Source organism: Mustela putorius, unplaced genomic scaffold, assembly GCF_011764305.1.
Source record: "Mustela putorius furo isolate JIRA1106 unplaced genomic scaffold, ASM1176430v1.1 tig00003988_pilon_pilon_pilon, whole genome shotgun sequence".
Classification (NCBI taxonomy): domain Eukaryota; kingdom Metazoa; phylum Chordata; class Mammalia; order Carnivora; family Mustelidae; genus Mustela; species Mustela putorius.
In genome coordinates, this window is record NW_025422127.1 from 10,515,274 (window position 1) to 10,536,246 (window position 20,973).

A 20,973-nucleotide genomic window follows, 5' to 3' on the forward strand; every position below is an offset into this window, starting at 1 on the left:
TATAATTCATAAACCTGTCGGTTTTCACCCTCCCACTTCCCCAGAAGTCCCCTCCGGAAGCCCGGGACCGTAATTCTGAAGGTTCGGCTTCTGCCTTCAGCGGAACCCGCCTTCGCTTCCGTTGTGGCGTCACATCCACAAAGGGCTCTAGCGCGTCCCTGGGCGGAAGCCACTTCCGCCCCTACTTGTCGTAACTTCTGCCCGGAGTATTCCGGAGCGTTGGCAGCGCCGGAAATGCTCTGCCGCTCCCGGAAGTGACTCGACCTTTGCATTCCCCCCCTTTCCCCATTACCGCCCCCCCTGCATTGCCATTTCCCTCCCTCCCCCCCTTTTCGTTTCCGGCGCTCCCGCCTTCTCTTCGCCGCAGCTCTACTCCGAGTCTGTCGGGGGGAGGGAGGGAGGGAGGGGGCGTGGAGGAATCGGGGTTCTCGGGAGCACGAGCGGCAGCACCACTTCCGGGTGAGTGTTAGGGGAGGGAGGGAGACAGGGGGCCACCCACTGCCTCGCGCCCCCGCCCTGCGGGTGTCTCGCGCGCATTCCGTGCGTGTGTGTGGGTCTGTCTCGCGCCGAAAGTGCGTGCCCGCGCGCTCCGCCTCGCGCTCTCCCCCCTCCCCTCGCCCCCTGCTGGTCCTCCCGCCCCACTCGGCTCCCTCCTTTCCCAGCAAACGCCGCCCCTCCCGCGCTCTGGCTCAGGCTCTGGCACCGCCGCAGCCGTCGCCGCCGGGTGAGTCTCGCGCCGCTGCAGCCGGCGCGCGCCAAGCTCTCTGCTCCTCCCCCCTCCCCTTTTCCTTGGGGGGGCGTGGAAGGGGGGGTCCACGGTGTGACTGTATGTGTGTCCGTCCCGGAACCGGAAGTGGTTGTGGAGGAGCGGGCGATGGGGAGGAATGGGGGGGCTTAGGGGGCGGGTGTCTGTCTGGTGGGTGGCAGAGTTCAGCTCCCTGGAGGGGAAGGAGGGACGTCCCAAAGAAGGGTCTTTGAGGAAGGGGTGGGGGGCGACACCAGGAGAAGGCTCCCAGGGGCTGTCTCAGTGGAGCGAAGGTTTTTTGGGGACAGCTGAGGTGTCCAATAGATAGACCCCCGTGCAGGCTGAGGGAGGTACTTCTTGGCGCAAGGCCTTGGGTAGGCAGGGGCGAAGTCCTCGAAGAAGTGGGGGGGGAGGCCAGAGGAAGTGGCTGGGCCTGAACTGGCACTGTGCCTGACACAAGGGCTTGTGCATCCCCCTAGTCTTCAGTTTTGTCTTCTGAGCCAATCCTCTGGGAGCAGGGGCCCATCTCTGTCTCTAACTCCTCTGTTTTATGACCCCTGCTTACCTGTGGCCCTGGGGAACGAAGAAGAGCCAGTGTCCGAGCCCAGGAGTGGAACCCAAACACTGGTGATAGAGTTCATCTTAGTTCCTGGGAATTGAATTTATTTCTCTCCTATCTGCATAGTGGGTGGCACTACTCTCCTTATTATACCATTGCATCTTTGGATTTGGGGGGTCTGTCTTCCTTCCAGACTGACTGCTGAGTGTCAAAGTATTCCTGAGGTTCTCTGCAGGTCCTCTGGTGGCTGTACCCTTACTGGCCCCAGTAACCCAGACAATTTGTTTACAGAAAGTTCAGGAGCCCTGGAAAGGAGAAGGAATAAGACGACAGGAGGAAGAGAGAGAGAGGGTAAGACAATTTTGGGTTAATGGCTTTTCTGGTTTGGGGGGAAAAGGGGTCATAATTAAATGGGCTTTTGGGGACAGTGTGACAGAATTCTTCTAGTAATAGCAATTGTGATACTTGTGTTTGATGTGAGAGAAAAATTATCTCTTGAAGATGCCCAGGAAATTTTTGTGTAAAAAGTTAGCACTTTACCCCATCACTTTCTGTTCCCACCAGTATTCAGAAATGATCTGTGAAATGCCTGAGTGAAATCACCAAGTAGGGCTGCATTATGTCCAAAGGAGAAATTTATCTGCTTCAGGGACAAATGAGCCCCAGTCACCAGTATAGTCCTTGTGGTATAGCTTGTGAAATTGCTTTTCTGTATTTGGAACAAGCAGAGCTGAGTTTAGAGTGGGGTTCATATTAATGTCACAGAGGGGTGCTTCAAGTGGACTTGTTGAGTGATTAGAATCTGTGACACAGGTTTATTTGAGTTTGGTGTGTCAAGGTTAAGTTTTCAGGGAAAAAAAAAAAACCCTCATTCGTGGGTAAAGTTGTATGGAGTGAACCTCAGAAGTTGGTGGAAGAATTCAGAATACAAGGTTTGATAGTGGTAGAGGTTTAGTCTGAAATGACAGTGTGAGACCCAAAAGTATTTGAGTTCAGAGCTTATAATCCTAGCGATCTCTTCTGAGGACTAATTCCAGTCTGGTTTATAAAATTTATTCCCCATAGGTTTCTGGGCCATGTTGATAATTAAATATTAAGTGCATATTTCCTCTTCAACTGCCCCACCCCCCTTTTTCCCTACCCACTTTTCTTTCCCCCCTTATATTTCCCAGATCATCATTTGTAGTGAAATAGACAGGACAGGCTGTGCTCTTCTTCCCACAGAGTACTGAGTACCATGGTCCAGCGGTACCCAGGGTAGAAGTTGCTGGCGCGGATTGCCAACTTTGTGGTCATAGTGGTCTTCTTGGTGTGTTTGGGCATGGTGTGATGGTCTTTCCCAGGAGAATTGGGATAAACCTGTTCTGGGTTATTTTGTACTTGGAAGAATTCACAGATGGAGGAAGGCCCCAAATTCTATCAAGATGGCCCTTGCTGAGTGCCCTTAGAACCTGAGGAAAAAGATTTTGTTTCCTTACTGAGAAAAAAATAGCTCTCTGTGTTTCTTCATTTCAAGTTCTTTAGCTAATATTACAGCATTTCTGCAATTATGCATTTTGGAGCAGTTTTTCTCCATAGATCGTCTGAGGTCCCTGGGTTCAAGTTCTTTCTATAGGTGAGTTGAGTTGATTGTTCTTTGCATCTCTATTGTTAGTGCTTCTAGTTGATGATTACTGAGCTGGAGGCTATAGACCTGATACTCTTGGGTAGTGCCTTTGTAATTATGTGGTCTTTATGTAATTGTCAGTAATTGTCACTAGTAGTCCTTGGCACATGGAAGTATTTCCCTAACTCTCTTCCTTTTGGGAGCACTTGAAGCATTTTATTTCTTTTTCTTTTTTGAGCTGCCTCCCATCACCATATGCCTTATAAATTTGTTTTAAGGGGTTTATTCTCCTCCATCCTCTACCCAAATAGAAACTTAGTAGAATAGTAAATTATTCAGAGTCAACCACTGATGTGGGACCTAGAATTAGATTCCAGAAGTCTTGATTTCTAGGTTCATTTTCCAGCTACTACACTTGGTTGCCGCAGAGTCTTCTGTGATTTTCTCAAGACTTGTTGTGTTAAGGGAATATTGCTTTCCTGAAGAAAAATAGGGGCTTATTTGAAAAGCAAGCAGCAATTTTTTAAAAACATAGTAAGTGCGGGGGAAAAGACTATGGCCTTTTGCCATGTCTACCAAAACCACATGCTGCAGGTGGCGGCATCTTTGTTCCTGGATGGTTGGTCATGCTGGGGAAGGACGGACTGACGGACAAAGCCCTGGTGTAAGAGTTTAGGTCTTACTAAATGTTTTGTGGGTGTTACTTAATAATTGTCTTTTTTCTTCACCTCCTCAGTACTTCGAAGATTTTTTTTGAGATTGGAAAAGAAATGCATAGTTCCTTGACCCTCTTGAAAGAAAAATACTGTTCAACTTAACTATAGTAAACCTTCGTTTTTATTAACAGAATGCTTGGGGTATGCTGCAGTAGTAAAGTTGAAATTAGAACCCAGATTTTTAATCTGTCAACATTCTTTCTACTTACTGTTTTTCTTTCTTTCCTGCTCTTTGGGTCTGTAACAAAAGCCTTCTACTTCCTTCCCAATCTAGGATAAATCAGTTCTTTTTATTATCGTTGATATATTGGCATAACCATCAGAACTGGCACTCTGTGGAGATGGGGTTTCCCCATAATATCATTGGGCTTCTCCAGGTTTTAAGACTGTTGGTATATGCCTGCTTGAATGTTGGGATGGTTTGGGAAGGAGAATTGTTCCATGAAACATAGAAAGTTAAGAGGTTAATGGACAGTAAAAAGGTCTCGAGTGATCTGGCGCCAGGAGCACCCTGTTACACAACTGCAGGGGGGCACCATTTACATTATATTCTGGCAAGAGCCTTCCTTCTTCTTCTTCTTCTTCTTTTTTTTTTAAGATTTTATTTATTTGACAGATCACAAGTAGGCAGAGAGGCAGGCAGAGAGAGAGGGAGAAGCAGGCTTCCCGCTGAGCAGAGAGCCCGATGTGGGGCTTGATCCCAGGGCCATGGGATCATGACCAAGCCAAAGGCAGAGGCTTTAACCCACTGAACCACCCAGGCTCCCCAAGAGCCTTCTTCTTGCCTCTCCATTTGATCTCCTTTCAGGGATAGGGATAGAAGTCAGTCTTTTCAGAACAGTAGTGTAGCATAGAGGTGTCATTTTGCAAGCAAACATTGCTCCTAGTTGGGTGAGCAGAACCCTCCATGTACCCCCTTCTTTGGGGCAGACATATTCATCGGCAGCCCATGAGTCACATTTATCATTGTGTCCGGGGACCAGCTGTGGTTCTTGTCTCCCACTTTGTTCTGTTAAGATCCAAAGCAGAGTGATAGCCTAGGTATCCAGGGAAGTGGAGAGGGCTTTTATTCAGGTTCATCCCTTTGATGGTCTGGTGTTTTTACTCAGATTCTGTCATTCTAAAATCAATGACCTTGGTGGCCAAGTGAGGTCTCCCAGGTTGTGGACAGAGAACATCCTCTTTAACTGCATTTTTAGCTGTTACCAAAATTTCATATTTGGAAACATTTATGGAGAACTCTCTCAAAAATGTATAGTCCCTTCCTGGAAATGTAAATTTTAATTGGTGCATCAAGTCACAGTGTCAGAGAGTATGTACTTCAGTTGTAGGGTTTGGTCTCTTCTAGAACCCCCATTCTTAACTTGCCCTTTGGTATCTGCATTCAGATCCCCGCCCTAATATTTACTGTTTGACTCTGTGACTCCACTTTCCTCGTTTGAAACGTGGGGATCCCACTGCCTACTGCAACGAGTTGCTGTGGGGATTAAATGATGCAATCGTTGTGAAGTACTTGGAAGGACTTAGAACAGTTCCTGAACACAATGAGCACTTAGTAGATGTTCATTGTGATGGTAGTGGTGACATGGTCCTGTTTGCCACATCACTTTGGTTTTTTTGTTTTGTTTTGTTTTTTAAAGATTTTATTTGTTTACTTGACAGAGAGAGATCACAAGTAGGCAGAGAGGCAGGCAGAGAGAGGGCGAAGCAGGCTCCCTGCTCAGCAGAGAGCCCGATTCGGGGCTCCATCCCAGGACCCTGAGATCGTGACCTGAGCTGAAGGGAGAGGCCCAACCCACTGAGCCACCCAGCCACCCCCTGCCACATCACTTTGTGTGCCCCCTTGGTAAAGAACCCACAGGGGCTGTTTCTTTCATAAAGTGTTTTCACCTGAGCCACTAGTAGGACAGTATGAATGGATCTAATCTTTACTGTCAGGGAGGGGCCTTATGCCTCAGAACCCTATTTGAAGATAGTCTTATTTTCAGGCTTTCAGTTCCTCCCTCCTAAATTTTCACATCCCTAATGTGTTTACTTCCTTCGGGGGAGATTATAAATTAGACCCTCCTTTCTTTACTGGTCAGCCTAATTCTCTACTTCATTGCCATCATATGCCGCTACTCTTGTATGTGTCGTTTCTCTCAGCTAGAAGTTTAGACAGATGGGGTTGTGAGTTATGATTTAAGCCCCTAGTATTGTTTTCAAAATCTGTATGTATAGAGTCCACTGTCATTCAGTCCATTAAATGTGGACTTGCATACTGGGTGAGGAGTTCTGTGTTCGAGACCGTGGGAAGATCCAAGATGTGACCCCTGCTTCCCAAAGGGCTTGGCAGGATTGGATCGCTTTAAACTGATCTGATCATTTCTTGATTTCTGTTGCCTAAGAAGGATCCGAGGCCCCTTTGTAAAGTTAGTGCTGGAAGGAAAAGGTTGGCACCTGTGTTGGAGATTGTTCTGATGTATTTTTTTTAAAACCTTTTTTTTTTTTAATTTTATTTATTTATTTGACAGAGAGCAATCGCAAGTAGGCAGAGAGGCAGGCAGTGGGAGGGGAAGCAGGCTCCCTGCTGATCAGAGATCCCGATGTGGGGCTCGATCCCAGGACCCTGAGATCACGACCTGAGCCAGAGGCAGAGAATTTAACCCACTGGGCCATCCAGGAACCCCTGTTCCTGGATATATTTTATAAGTTGGGGGGCAGGACGTGCCTGTGGTTGATTCTGGGATCACTTAATACTGAGCCTTATTTGTGTAAAGTTGTATTCACAGATTTGGTGCAGTCCTCTCTTCTCCTCTGCTACTTTTTAGGAAAGAGTAGGCTGCAATTCAGTTCTGCTTCCCTTTATAGGTTTTGTGAAAATTGAGAATGCTGTTTAATAGAGCAGGAAAAGTGGTAAGATTTCTGGAGAAGGAGGGGTTACATCTAGAGTGATGTCCCTTCTGTTTCTCCTTCTTTGTTACAGATTTTCCTAGTTTCCTTAATCTACCTCAAACCTGGTTTCTATGCCCAACGTACCCTCTAGTACTTAGTGGTTCTGGTATCTGCCTCCAGCACATCCTCCAGCCACTCATGGCTGGAAGTCACAGGTCCTCTCCCCCCCACCCCCGACCCCGACCCCGACCTGAATCTTCGTTGCTTCTGGTTCAGACTAGCAGCATGATGTTAATGTTTTATTTCCAGCTGTTGGTCATTTCCCCATTCCAGCAGTGTCATACTCCCTCTTCACCTCCCTTCTGTTGGACTGGAACTTCCTGGGTCCAGGATTTGGGGAAGTTACTCTTGAATAATTGCCATTAACATACTACCTTGCTAGGAGAAGTGATTGGAATGGGGAAATGGTGGGATGCCTAGATTCCGTATCCATCTGTGACTTGCAACATGATTCTGAGGGATTGCTCTTTTTGCTTATTCCTTCCTCCCAAAGCTTTAAGCTCCTTTATCATCCACTTACAGAGAAGAACTTGAACTCTCAGAAGCATCGTGTTTGAGAATCACAAGGCAGGCGTCTAGTACTGTGTTATGTATTCTGGCCCACTGTGGTCCTTTTTCTGAATCCTGTAAGTAGAAATCTGGGGTGCTGCTGCTACTCCTAGTGCTCAAACCTTTTTTTTCTTTTTTTTTTTAAGATTTTATTTATTTATTTGACAGAGAAAGAGATCACAAGTAGGCAGAGAAGCAGGCAGAGAGAGAGGGAGGAGCAGTCTCCCTGTTGAGCTGAGAGCCAGATGCGGGGCTCGATCCCAGGACCCTGGGATCATGACCTGAGCCGAAGGCAGAGGCTTAACCTCTGTGCCATCCAGAAAGAGGGTTCACCTCTTTTAGAGTGGTAATTCCAGGTTTTCACTGCTCCATTCAGCATGTATGGTACCCAGTGCGGGGCTACAGAGACCTTGGTGGGATTGTTGGGGCATGGTCCCCAGGTATCATCTGGTACTGATTGGGATTCCTGCCAGTTTCACTCTTCAGTTCCCTCGGGCATTTTGTGTTCTGGCCTAGAACCTTTTCAAGCTGCACAGAACTACAAATATGTCAGTTGGAAGTCTTAAGATGTTTTATTTCAAGGAAGACGGATCTGTGGGATAAAGGAAAAGAGGAGCAGGAATAGGTACCCTGGCTGTTTCTAAGTTGGTCAGTGATTTACTTTATGTGACCATGGGTACATTCCTTCCCTGCTCATGACTTGAGTTTCTCTTTTTGTCACCAAAGGAAAGTATAGCCAGGTCTATTTCTTTGGCTTATGGGTGACATTCTGTGGGTAAGTGAGACGTGTATTAAGTTCTTTCACTGCCATCTGAGGTAGGATAGGCTCTGTTCGATTTCATGCTGAATGACTCTCCAGGATGAATATGGTAGATCCTGAGATCTTCACTGTAAATTTGCAGCCCTGTGGTCAGGTGCCAAAGAAGAGGCCAGGAATTCCTCAACTGCCTTTCTCCGTTACTACATTTCTTTGGGTTAGTCATGAGTGTGACGCGGTCTCTCTTTCTCTCTTCAGGTAGAATGGAAGAATCTCACTTCAATTCTAACCCGTACTTCTGGCCTTCTATCCCCACAGTCTCAGGACAGGTAGGTGGTGTTTGGTTCTTGCTCCTTCTCCTTTTTTTTTTTTTTAAGATTTTTATTTATTTATTTGACAGATAGAGAGAGATCGCAAGTAGGCAGAGAGGCAGGCAGAGAGAGAGGAGGAAGCAGGCTCCCTGCCGAGCACAGAGCCCAATGCAGGGCTCGATCCCAGAACCGTGGGATCATGACCCAAGCCGAAGGCAGAGGCTTTAACCCACTGAGCCACCCAGGCGCCCCTCTTGCTCCTTCTCTTTCACCTTCTTTGTTCAACTCTGAGCATAGGTTCTATCATTGTGGAGACTGAAGCAAGATAAATCACGTGCTGTTTCACCAGGTCCCTCGCCACTAAGAATCACAGCATTTCTGTCCTGGCTTCTCTCTGGAAGCACAAAGATACTGTACTTCTTGCTCTCCCAGGAGGACAGATCATGCAAAGTGCTTAGGGAGCAGACCAAATCAGGCCCTTTAAGAGGTGGCCGCTTGCCTCCCCGCTCGCCTCCCCTTTCCTTTTGTTTTAGATTGAGAACACGATGTTCATCAACAAGATGAAGGATCAGCTGCTGCCAGAGAAGGGCTGTGGGCTGGCTCCACCCCACTACCCCACCCTGCTGACAGTGCCTGCCTCAGTGTCCCTGCCCTCAGGCATCAATATGGACACAGAGTCCAAGTCAGACCAGCTGACCCCACATAGCCAGGCATCTGTTACCCAGAATATCACCGTGGTCCCTGTGCCGTCTACAGGACTGATGACTGCTGGTGAGCCACTCTGCTCTTCTCCAATCTGAGGTGTTGATCTTTCATGATCAGTACCCCAGGCTGGAGGGCTCCAAGGACATGGGGAGTGGGATATGTGTTTGATTACTCAATCACATTTTTATTAAGTGCCTACTGTGTGCCTAGCAATGCGCTAGGCATTGTGGGGGATACAAAGAAGTAGAAGATGCGGTCCCTGCCTTTGAGGAGGTGACATTCTTTCCTTCTCTGAATCAAGGAGTCTCCTGTTCTCAGAGGTGGAGAAGAGAAGGGAGTCAATCAAGGGGTAAATCTCACTGTTACCGGGGGTGGGGTGGGGACAGGGGTTAGGAGACCATTATTTTTCTACAGGGTTTGGGGTTTCCTATATACTCCGGGCTGGGGGGTGGTGGTGAGGGGTTGGTTAGACAATGATCTGGGGGAAAGTAAATAGGATCAGGACTGGACAACATGACACCATCTCCTTTTTCTCCCAATCCTAGGTCCTGGTTTGGTAATCACGTCCCCCTCAGGCTCCCTTGTGACCACAGCCTCATCAGCTCAGACCTTCCCCATTTCGGCTCCCATGATTGTCTCAGCTCTTCCCCCTGGCTCACAAGCCCTGCAGGTGGTCCCTGACCTCTCCAAGAAGGTAGCATCAACCCTAACAGAGGAAGGAGGAGGAGGTGGTGGTGGAGGTGGCAGCGTGGCTCCTAAGCCCCCTCGGGGCCGGAAGAAGAAGCGGATGCTGGAATCAGGGCTGCCTGAGATGAATGACCCTTATGTCCTCTCCCCCGAGGATGATGACGACCATCAGAAAGACGGCAAGACCTATAGGTAAGGATCAGAGCCAGGGCAGCAAGGGGTGAGGATCCCTGTCTCAGCTTACCTACCCCCTTCGTGTCTTGCCCTTAATTGGGCTCCACGCGGACAGCTTTCCACCTCAGATCCACTTGCATGTCAGGTGTTCTCTTGTGGGGCAGGAACGTAGAGCTTCCAACTAGCACTTCTCTAGTGACTCTTCCCCAGGACGCAGACCCACTATACGCCTTCTTTTTTGGGGTTGTCAGCATTGACTAATTTTTGAATGACCTAACGGAGTTTCTTCCTTATGATAAGGCTTTAGACTGGGTTTCAGACTCCGTCTCCAGCTCCTTTGTGCTTTCTACACTTTCCATTCCTGTTTTCTAAGAAACTGTTCTGATAAGCCCCTAACCTTAACCTGCGTGCCATCCGCTGGTTCTTGGGCCATATCTGAGCTCTGAGACTACCTGACCCTGCATGGTTGGGATGATGGGAGGGATCTGTATAAAAAGATGGGAGAAACAGGATATTGCCCTTCTCTCCCGCCACCCCCCATCCCAGACTATATGCTTATAAAATGCCTGTTTGCTCACTTTCTAATTCATGAAAGTCATTTGGATTCTCTACTTCCTTTAAGTTGTCCATTGCCAAATAGTCTTATATTTGCATGTGGCGATATACAAAAAGAATTTCAGAAGGAAACTCCCTGCCCCTTGAAAGTTGGATGTCTTTTAATCCCCTTGAAAACTGTCAGGGGCCCTAGTGGGTTTGGGAAGTCTGGTCCCAGGTTACAGAGTGGGATAACCACTGTCACAGCTTTGATGCAGACAGGGGCAGATGTGCATGGCTGGGAGACTGGGTCTGTCCTTAGTGTACCGAGATGGGCAATGTTGTTCCCATTTTAGGAGCGAAGGGAACTGCGGCACAGGAAATGGACAGAGCCTTGGGCTCATGGATTCAGTTCCCGGCTCCACCACGAACTTGCTGTGTGACCCTGGGCAAGTCCTTTTCCCCTCTCTGGGCCTCAGTTTCCTCATCTGTAAAATGGGGAGAGTTCTGTTTATGCCTCCCATTTGTTGGGAGTATATGTCATCTAAGATTTGAAATGTTGGGAACTTCAAAAGAAAGAAGCAATAGTTGTCATTTAGCATTTATTTGTGTTTGTGTTGTACGCTTCTACCGTGGAGAGTAGCCATGACTACAGAGTGTTTAAATTCCTCTTTTAAGTGAAAGTGAGGGGAGTGTTGCTATGCAGAAAGTACTGAGCACTGCAGAATTCCAGCTCCTAATCTGAAAGTTCACTGTAGCTTTATTATTACAGGTGTATCCCACTTTATATAATAAAAGTGTTCCTGGAAATGTTTACATCATATCATTTTATAAAGGTACCGACAAGTTTGATTCATTTAAAAGCATCTTTTATATATCATTTCATATAGTGGAAGTCCCTTTTATTTTGTAGAAATCTGGATTTTTATGTATTTGCTCAAAGTGAGGTCATTGTGACATGGAGATACACCTCTAGAAAATGTGTTGTTGTGAGAATAATGGGCTAGGTCTCTGACCCTTTGGAGCTTTGCACATGGATTAGGATCCCCTCATTCTGCCAGAGGTTTCTTTTTGTTTTTGTTTTTGCTTTTGCTTGTTTATTTTTTGGGCCCTCATTAAAGCTAACTCTGGACTTCCCAAACTATGGGAAAGAATGTGAATATACAATTGGAAGGAAGCCGTGGTAGCATTTTCTACACCCTCAGTGTTTTTGAAATTCTTGACTGGCCCCACACCCAGGTGACTAAGGAGAACTCTGAAATCAAGGGCGCCTAATTATATTCTAGGTAAATGGAATTTCTTCAGAAACTCAGAACTCTGGAGTTCCCAAGGAGTCTTTTTAATCTCACGCACACACACATACACAATCCCTGTCTCCGTGCATGTGTGGGTCAACCACATCCATTCCTGTGGTCAGTGTCATTTGACTGGGTATTGTTGGACTTTGGTTCTGTTAGTCTGGACAAGTCACCTTCTTTCTAGCTCTTGGTTCCCATCTTGTAAAATGGGAAGAGCAGTCATGGCCCCCATTTATCATGTGGAAATGTTTTGAGTATCTGAAATTGGTTTTAAATATCTTAGGGGGAAAATTGGGGTGATTTGAAGTTATTACTGTCATTGTCAGGGTCATTGTATTACGTGCCCCCAAAGGGGCCCAATTCTTGTGTTAGATGTGACTGGTGCCCCCTGGCCTAGTGAAATGGGGTGGTGGCTTTGCTGTTTCCTGCTGACTCCCCACTGCTACAGAGCTCCTAAATCAGATTGCTTTCCAACCTCCAACACCTTGCATTAAAGGACTTGTGCTCTTTTATCTGGCTTCATAGGATTTCAGAGTTAGAAATATGTTAATGGTCACCTACACCACCCTCGGCCCTGTAGTTTTAGTCTTCTGAGCATTCCTGACAGATGATATAGTCTGCCTGTCCTTGAGTACTTCTAGTGTGAGGCATCTCAGAATAGGTTAGAATCATAGCTTTGTGTAGTGAATAACTGTTTGCCCTTTGGCAAATTACTTAACCTGAGCCTTCTCCTTCTGTTCTGTAAAACAGGGATAATACTTGCCAGGTTGTTGTGAGGAGTGGAAACAATGTGTCTCAAGTGCCTGTAACTGGTACCAGGGCCCTGGTAATATCAGGCACAACAAATGGCAACTATTATTATCATTATTATGATTGTCATTTGAGACTCCTTATTTTGTTGCCAGTCCATTGTCCATGGATTTAAGTTTTGTAGATTCCTCTCTAGTTGAAAACTTGGATAAAAAGGGTTATTTTCTCTCTTGTAGTTAATTTCATACTAAGGGTTTAGCTGTGTGTTCAACACTCACACACAAACTATGAGCTTTTGTTTGAGTTAAAAATGAATGTGTGGTTCCACCTGTCCTAGAAATTGTAGCAACCAAGGAAAATTATGTTGTAACGTTAGTACCTCCCCCCACCCCCAAGTGACAGTTTCCAACCTCAGTGGAACGCATAGTGGTATGAGGTCATCCATCAGCACTGGTACTGTTAACATTAGCGCAGTTTTATTATTCAAGAACACTCTTGGCTTACCATTGACTGGCCCAGGGGTTTGCTGGCCCTACTAGGGGCAGCTGTTTATCTCTCCATTTTACAGACCAGAAAATTGAGGTCTAGATTGATAAGCAAGCCTGTAATTGAACCCTGATTAGAGCCCAAGTGTCCAGGCTTCCATTGGCTGTGTCCTTGGGCCTGTACTAGCTATAAACAGAACCTCTGCACCTCCCATATAATATTTGGCCATGCCAGACAGCAGCCAGGGATTGGCGAACTGGGAATCCGATTTCCTTCAGAGTTTTCAGGTGCCTGGAGAAACAGAAATTGACCTTAATGATTGTAATTTTAGTAGAAACATGAATCATAATTAGTAGAAACAATAATAATACCCCCAAATAATGTCACATTTTTTCCTTTGAGGAGCACAGAGTTCTTTTTAGTCTTGATCTTATTTATTCTCTAAAAATTCTCCTGGGATCAGAAGAAAGCAGAAGTCCTCTCCCCACACCATCCTGAGGCCAGATGATAGAAAGAAGTTGGGGAGGAACCAGAGCAGAGGGGACTTTTTCCCCACTTGCTTGGCTTCCAGGTGCTGCCCTCTCTACCAGCTCGTGCTGTGCACTGCAGGGTTTTGAGGAATGAGAGCATTCCAGCTCACAGATAACTCCTATTCGATAAAGTCTGAGCGGGTGTGGCTTATCTTGCTCAGAGGCTCCTTATTTGATACGGTTGGGCAACATCAGAACAGGAAGGATTACCCACTCAGGTGATGGGTGAAAGTGTATCAGCTATTCGCTCATGTCTGCCCAGAGTGCTGGCTCCGGCTCCATGTGCTAGGGAAGAGGAAAGGGTTAGCATGGAAGCTCAGTGTTTCACAGATCTTTTCCTCCTAAATATTTGAGGGGGAGACAGCTCACTCCTTGGCTCTTTGCAAAAGTGGTTCTCACTTGATTGCCCAGGGGCTCAGGGGTGGAGGTGGCTGGTAGAACACCGGATCCAAGGTGGGGGCTAGACGTAGATGGTTTGGAAAAGCCCCTCTAGATAATTCCGATCCCTTTCCACTCCCATCCTTCTAGGAGTCACTGGCTGAAAGGAAGTAGGAGAGAATCTGAGAGAAGGCAATTATGTGAGGAGACAGGAGAGAAGTCCTTCTGGGGAGTATAGTCAGTTTGTCCTCATCAGCCCCTACTTGAGAAGGGATGAACTTTGTGCACAAGAAGTTGGGGCAGGGAGCCCTTTCAAAGTCCAAAATCAAGTTATAGGCAGAAGGAAAACAAGTTAGTCGATACCCCTGGCCCAATGAAATCCACATTCGCCTAGAGCCAATAATAAGGTTTACCTGTCTTTTCTGGTTGAATTTTTGTTTCTCTATATACTTAGGGAGTCAGATCATTTGAATATTTACGGAATATTTGTATTGCGTGGGTCTGTATTAAAAGCATAGACTGCCAAAATAAGTAGAGCAGATCCTCCTCTCAAGGGCCTTTGAGCGCAGTTGCGGTAAAAGAGCAGATAGGCTGGCTTCTGTGGAAGTGGAGGGAGGGTGCAGCGCGCTGCCGGTGGGACAGTTCTAACCACTGCCCTCGCTTGGCCCAGGTGCCGGATGTGCTCACTGACATTCTACTCAAAGTCGGAGATGCAGATCCACTCCAAGTCACACACCGAGACCAAGCCCCACAAGTGCCCGCACTGCTCCAAGACCTTCGCCAACAGCTCCTACCTGGCCCAGCACATCCGTATACACTCAGGGGCCAAGCCCTACAGTTGTAACTTCTGTGAGAAATCCTTCCGCCAGCTCTCCCACCTCCAGCAGCACACCCGGTAAGGCTGCTCTTGGTTTTGCCCTGCCGCCTGGCTGTGAACCCCTGCCCCCGAGGCCGCATTGTCGAGCCTACTCTTCTGTCCTCACAGTTTCTTTTCCCTTTCAACATGGCCCTTCGGGAGCCTCCGTTTGCTCTCGTTACTGTCTCTGAAAAATAAACTCTGTATTTTAGCAGTTTGTGTGGGCCTGGGCAATGGTGGTCTCCAGTCCCCAAGTCTGGAACAGTCTTTGTGGTTTCTCTCTGTGTCTGTGTTTGGAAATCTTCTGCAGAGCAGGCCCTGCTTATGCTATATGCTTCAGTTCAGAGCCAAGGTGTGCATTCAACTTCAGGTCCATGGGGAGCAGGCGCTATTGGTCTTTATTCAAATTACTATTTGGAAGCAGGGTATCTGTGGTGAGTGTATAACCTTAGAACGAAGCAGAGGGTTGACAAGCCTGAAACCGTTAAGGTGACCAGGAGCCAGCCAGGGGTCGCAGCTCTTCATCATCTCACTGCCATTCTAGCCACCGACGTAAGATCAGCAGCAACCTAGCTCTGGGTGTCCTCGTCATTAGCCTCTCCAGGCCGGAGTGTGTTTGGGAGGAGGGAGGAGGGGGTGCTCTCATCCGTCAAGCAACATCATTTCACCCAGCAGAGAGCTGAGCCCATGGTGTCGAACTGCTTCCTCCTCCCCCCCTTCCCTCCTCTCCTCTCCTCCGGCAGGATCCACTCCAAGATGCACACGGAGACCATCAAGCCCCACAAGTGCCCGCACTGCTCCAAGACCTTCGCCAACACCTCCTACCTGGCCCAGCACCTCCGAATCCACTCGGGGGCCAAGCCCTACAACTGTTCCTACTGCCAGAAGGCCTTCCGCCAGCTCTCCCACCTCCAGCAGCACACACGGTAAGGGAGAGTGGCGGGCTACTGCCCCCGCCCCGCTGGCATGCCCTCCCCACCCCCCGCCCCGGACACACACAACAACCCGCATGCGGGGGGCGGGGGAGAGACCTGGCTGGAGGAGAATACGACCGGCGTCTGGGAGAAGAAGAAGCCACAACCCTGGAGGCACAAGCGGACGCTCAGAACCTTTCTGGGGCACAAGCAGCGTGGGGAAGATGCAGTGACTGTGACATTCCCTGACCCATGGGAGAAAGAGACTCATCCGGGGTAGAGACAGCTTCTGCCTTCATTTCTCTTGCTCCAAACACCAATACGCACATCTTGCAAGATTTTCTCGTTGGTGCCAAAGCAAGGGCATGTGATTGGAGAAGACCATACCACTAGCCCTTAGGGCACCAATTATGAACGGGAGACATAATCGGACTTTAGCTGGGTACAAGCCTCGTGAGCCCTACAGCAACCAGCAAGTTTCCAAGGATGCCAGGAATAGAGAACAAAACAAAACCTGTCTGAAACGGAGGCACAGAGAACTGGCAAACAAAATGAAAAAGCTCCTACTTCATAAGGATGCCCACTGTTTGTCCCATGAATCTGGAGTAATTTGGAGGAAGTGAACCTGCCAGCCAGGAGAGTTGATGATGTCCTTTAGGCGGATCTCAAGTTGAAATGGAGTCCAGAGTTCCTGGTCAGGAGCCCTCTCATCTGGCTGCTTCCGGATGCAGTGACACCCCCCCCCCGCCGCCAAGTGCTCGGACATCTGGCATTGCGAAGAGGAGGAGTCGGGCTTTCCTCACAAAGAAACCTGTCCTGCTACGTTTCCAAGATTTTATTCAGAGGTCCAGAAAAGCACGTGGTTACAAAGCTGGCTCTGCAGTCCCTGATGAGGAGCAGGTGTCCACAGACCCTCAAGTCCTTGGCTCATCTCAGTGGAGGGGCCAGTAATGTTTGGGAAAGAGGTCACATTGGTACTAAACTAGGCATTTCCTGCCCTTAGGGGGCCAGACTGGGAAAAGCCCCAAGGAGTTGCCATGTGTATTAATATCACTGCTACTCTCCATAATTAGCATAACTCTCTGCTTTTCTTTGATACCAAAGCTTTTTCTGGGAGCGGTGTTCAAGGCTGAGGGAATAGGTTTTGGTTGTATGGTGGGGGCCGAGGAAGAAGTGTTCTATGTCTTTTTCCGTACCAGTGTGTTTACCTTATGTTTCTGAACATTCATCAGGGACAGCTACTATAGGAGCTGACCTATATGCCAAATTATGGACTGCCTGTCTCTTGGCTGCCAAGCCACTGGTCCCTCCTCCCCCAGCAGAGGAGCTTGAGCTGAGTGATGGAGGCAGTGAGCAGAGATCAGGCACTGTGGCAGGATCAGTGTGAGAGAGGAGCTGAGGCTGGGACCTCCTGGAAACCCAGCCTGTACTCCCAGAGGAGGACAGGAGTGGCCTTGAGGAGGTCGGTTAAGGAACCAATCCCTGAGTGGCCTTGCTGACATGCTTTTCCTGTCTCCTTTTCTCATCCCATGCAGAATCCACACTGGTGACAGACCATACAAATGTGCACATCCGGGCTGTGAGAAAGCCTTCACACAGCTGTCCAATCTGCAGGTAAATGTTCCACCCTCCACACAGGGTCTTGCGTCTAAGACTTGGGTCACAGCACCATTTGAGTAGTGCAGTGGTTCTCAAACGTTTTCAGGACCCCTTTACGCTCTTAATAATTGTTGGGAAACCCGAAGAGCTTTTGTCGATGTCTACACAGAGAATGTGAAACTGAAAAACTTGAAAAAATATTTAGTAATTCATTTAAAAATAACAAACCCGGGGCGCCTGGGTGGCTCAGTGGGTTGAGCCGCTGCCCTCAGCTCAGGTCGTGATCTCAGAGTCCTGGGATCGAGCCCCGCATCGGGCTCTCTGCTCAGCAGGGAGCCTGCTTCCTCCTCTCTCTCTGCCTGCCTCTCTGCCTGCTTGTCATCTCTCTCTGTCAAATAAATAAATAAAATATTTAAAAAAAAAATAAAATAAAATAAAAAAATAAAAATAACAAACCCATTGCAGGTTAACATATATAACATCTTTTCAGACATGTACACCCCAAAAAATATTTTTGAGAGTGTGTGTGTGTGCATAAGCGGAGTCGGGGAGGGGCAGAGAGAGAATCCTAATCCACATTGAGCGTTGAGCCCAAAGTGGGGTCAGCCTCACGACCCTAAGATCATGACCTGAGCCCAAATTAAGAATCGGATGCTTGACTGACTGCACCACTCTGGCGCCCTGGCTGCACGTTTTGAATGTTTAGCCTACTAGAAGCTGGCTAGATGCTCCTGCCTGCCATGCTCAGTCTTTGCTCCGTTAAACATCACAAAATCTCTGTACAGTCATGAGAGAAGGAGAATGAAAAGGCAAACATGGTCTTACCATTATTTTGAAAAGTGTTTTGACTTTGGAGGCTCTGTAGAGAAGTCTTGGTATTCCCTGGCATCACCCCCATGCTTTGGCTTGGGAACCAATGGGCCAGTGGGGCCAGCATAGTGTCCTTCCCACTTTTCAGGATCCTGGAATATGCCGCAGGAGCTACAGCTCTTCCCTTAGCCTATAACTCCTCAAGTTTTATTGAAAGCAGTTCCTACTACCTTCAGATGGAGAGAGAAGCTGGCAGGCTGACACCCAGCTCAGTGCTCTGGCATTAAGGGTCAAAGAGGCAGGAAGGATGAGTCTGATGCCCTTATCCTGATTTTTCCTCATTTTCCCAGTCCCACAGACGGCAGCACAACAAAGATAAACCCTTCAAGTGCCACAATTGTCATCGGGCGTACACGGACGCAGCCTCCCTCGAGGTGCACCTGTCTACGCACACGGTGAAACACGCCAAGGTGTACACCTGCACTATCTGTAGTCGGGCATACACGTCGGTGAGTGCTCATGCTCGTGCTCGCCCTTCGTTTCCCCACAGGCCAGGAGGACCCCAGTCTGCCCTACCCCATTTTCCCGGAGGGAGAGGTGCTGCCTTGACTATACGGAATCTCCCTAGCACCAGATAACCAAAATCAATAAAGAGAGGAGAAATTAAATAGATCTGTAGCTAAGGAATTTGGGGGGTGTCTGATTCCTTAAGCCTGTAGAGGAAGATTGCTAAGCAATGATTCTTAATTTTACTTAAACGTAAGGCAAAATAACTTGCAATTTGGGGAGAAAGATTTCAATTAGATGTTTTCCATTAGACTCCAGGAAAAGGTGGCAAAGTCCTTCCATTCAAAGATCTTTGGGGAAATGACCACTTTTCCCAAGGCAGGTTGAATGCCTACTGTGACAGTGAAGGTTTCCCCTCTCCTTCCTGCCCAAGAGTGAGCACTGGCAGAGGCTCCTGGGGAGAACTTGCCCACAGCTCCAGAATGTCTCTGTTGAATTATGGCTCTATTTATAAAGTAAAATAAGAGCCCAGGATGCTGGTTATAAGTAACCTCTTTCCTTCTCTTTCATCCGTCAACTCTTTTTCACCATCTCCTTCAGGAAACGTACCTTATGAAACATATGCGGAAACACAACCCTCCTGATCTCCAGCAACAAGTGCAGGCGGCGGCGGCGGCAGCAGCAGTGGCCCAGGCTCAGGCCCAGGCCCAGGCCCAGGCCCAGGCTCAGGCCCAAGCCCAAGCCCAAGCCCAGGCCCAGGCTCAAGCCCAGGCCCAGGCCTCCCAGGCATCACAGCAGCAGCAGCAGCAGCAGCCACAGCCACCACACTTCCAATCCCCTGGGGCAGCCCCCCAGGGTGGGGGCGGCGGGGACAGCAACCCCAACCCTCCACCCCAGTGTTCCTTTGACCTGACCCCTTATAAGACGGCGGAGCATCATAAGGACATCTGCCTCACTGTCACCACCAGCACCATCCAGGTGGAGCACCTGGCCAGCTCGTAGAGACCTGTGCTGCCACCCACTGGGAAGAGGGGAAAGAAGTTCTGGTCCCTTCTTTCTCCAACTTCTCTTAGTGGGAAAAGTCTTCTTCCTTGACAGGCCTTGGCTCCATCTCCTTGGGCCTCGGGCACGGCCTTCCTACACAGGATACCATGCTTATTCTCAACTCCTCTTCAAAAGGAACATCAGCCCTCCTGATTGGCAAAGGAATAATTCGCTGGTAGTATAATCCAGCAACCTCCCCTTCTAAGCATAGCTTTTCAAAATTGGGGGTTGGTGCTCAAGGGAGGGATTTGCTATGACCTCATAGAAACTTTTCCAGTGTGGGCACTTACCCTCTCGTTACCCTCATAATCCTCAAAGTTGGGGTTGGTGGAAGACTAGAGGCTGGTCCTCCCAGATCTCTGAGAGAAGGGAGCCCTAAAGGCAACCAGTCTCCCATTCTATTCTTGCCTGCAAAAGAACAGAGGTTTCTCACATGCCCCGATCCCCAGGAGCCGTCTTCCCCTCGTGGTCTCACTTCACTTCCTACCTAATGCTGGAAGAGGGAGATCTGGGTGGGGGTCAGACCCCCTTTATTTCTAAAGGGGCAAGGGCTGAGATGTGGTCCCCAAGGGGCCAGAGATCCCCAAAATGGTCAAGGGTGGCTTAGAAGTGTGGGTTATGGTTTTCCTTGGAGCCTCTCCCCTTCTCTGCCAGCCAAGACCCTATACTCAGTCTCCCAGTCCCAAAGCCAGAGGAGCTGTGGGAGCTTTGTGTTCTTTATAAAAGCCCAAAACAAGGGGTGTTGCAGAGAAGGGAGAGTTCAGGGCAAACACAAGGACTGGACTTAGCTCCCTAGGTGCCACGGTCAGTTGCCGGACACGGATTTATATATAAATATATATATAAATATATATATATATACCCACTCATCACGGCCATCTTTGTTGTAACCATTTCTGTGTTTATAAATGCATTATCTCTGAGAATTTTCATATTTGATGTTTATTTTTGTCCTTTTTGTTTTTCTCCACCCACCCTGTCTTCTGGCCAACGGCATTTTTATTTCCTTTTGTCCTTTTTATTTGTTTGTTTTTAAATCATGGCAGATTTCAGAGAAAAGAGAAAATGAAAAAAATCAGGAAACCAGTTGTTATAAAGCAATTTAAAATGAAGAAAAAAAAAACCTTATGTACAAACCAAGGGGTGTTTTTAGAACCTTGTATAGAAATAAATTCGTGTAAAAGGATCAGAGGCAAGTGGAGCTGCTGATATGAGCGAGCATGGGAAGAAGATATCTGGGGAGAAGTTCAAGGACAGTACTAAGAATTTACACTAGCATGTGTATGTGTGAAGAGTGAGTGCTGTGTGATGAGAATCTTGTGTGTGTATCCCCAAGCATAGAAGACCACAGCTTCAATACTTAAAGTGAGATTCTGGTGTATGAGGGTTTCTACATACAAATCCTGTCATGGGCCCTGCAATGCCTAAGTATATGAGAGCCAGGTTTCAGTCATGTGTTCGTAAAACCAGTAAGCTCCCCATGAAAGAAATGGGAGCATGGCCTCTTGAAATGGCCTGCACTCC

The 20,973-nt window shown here is 48.0% G+C and overlaps 1 protein-coding gene across 10 annotated transcripts; it reads left to right on the plus strand.

Annotated features, from left to right (window-relative positions):
* Positions 1-256: 256 nt before the first annotated feature.
* On the plus strand, positions 257-20,379 carry ZNF384 (zinc finger protein 384). Of its 10 annotated transcripts, XM_013063560.2 has the most exons (13): positions 257-459; positions 663-724; positions 1,596-1,655; positions 8,125-8,195; positions 8,711-8,948; positions 9,184-9,231; positions 9,428-9,761; positions 10,634-10,726; positions 14,390-14,614; positions 15,319-15,501; positions 17,025-17,103; positions 18,249-18,407; positions 19,006-20,379. In XM_013063560.2, exons 4-13 carry the CDS (start codon positions 8,130-8,132, stop codon positions 19,405-19,407), a joined length of 1,827 nt encoding a protein of 608 aa, XP_012919014.1. In that variant the 5' UTR covers positions 257-459; positions 663-724; positions 1,596-1,655; positions 8,125-8,129; the 3' UTR covers positions 19,408-20,379. The 10 variants fall into 10 exon arrangements, with proteins under 10 accessions (XP_012919014.1, XP_012919013.1, XP_044927808.1 ...); XM_013063559.2 differs by lacking the exon at positions 663-724; XM_045071869.1 differs by lacking the exons at positions 257-459; positions 663-724 and adding an exon at positions 860-1,119.
* The last annotated feature ends 594 nt before the right edge of the window (positions 20,380-20,973 follow it).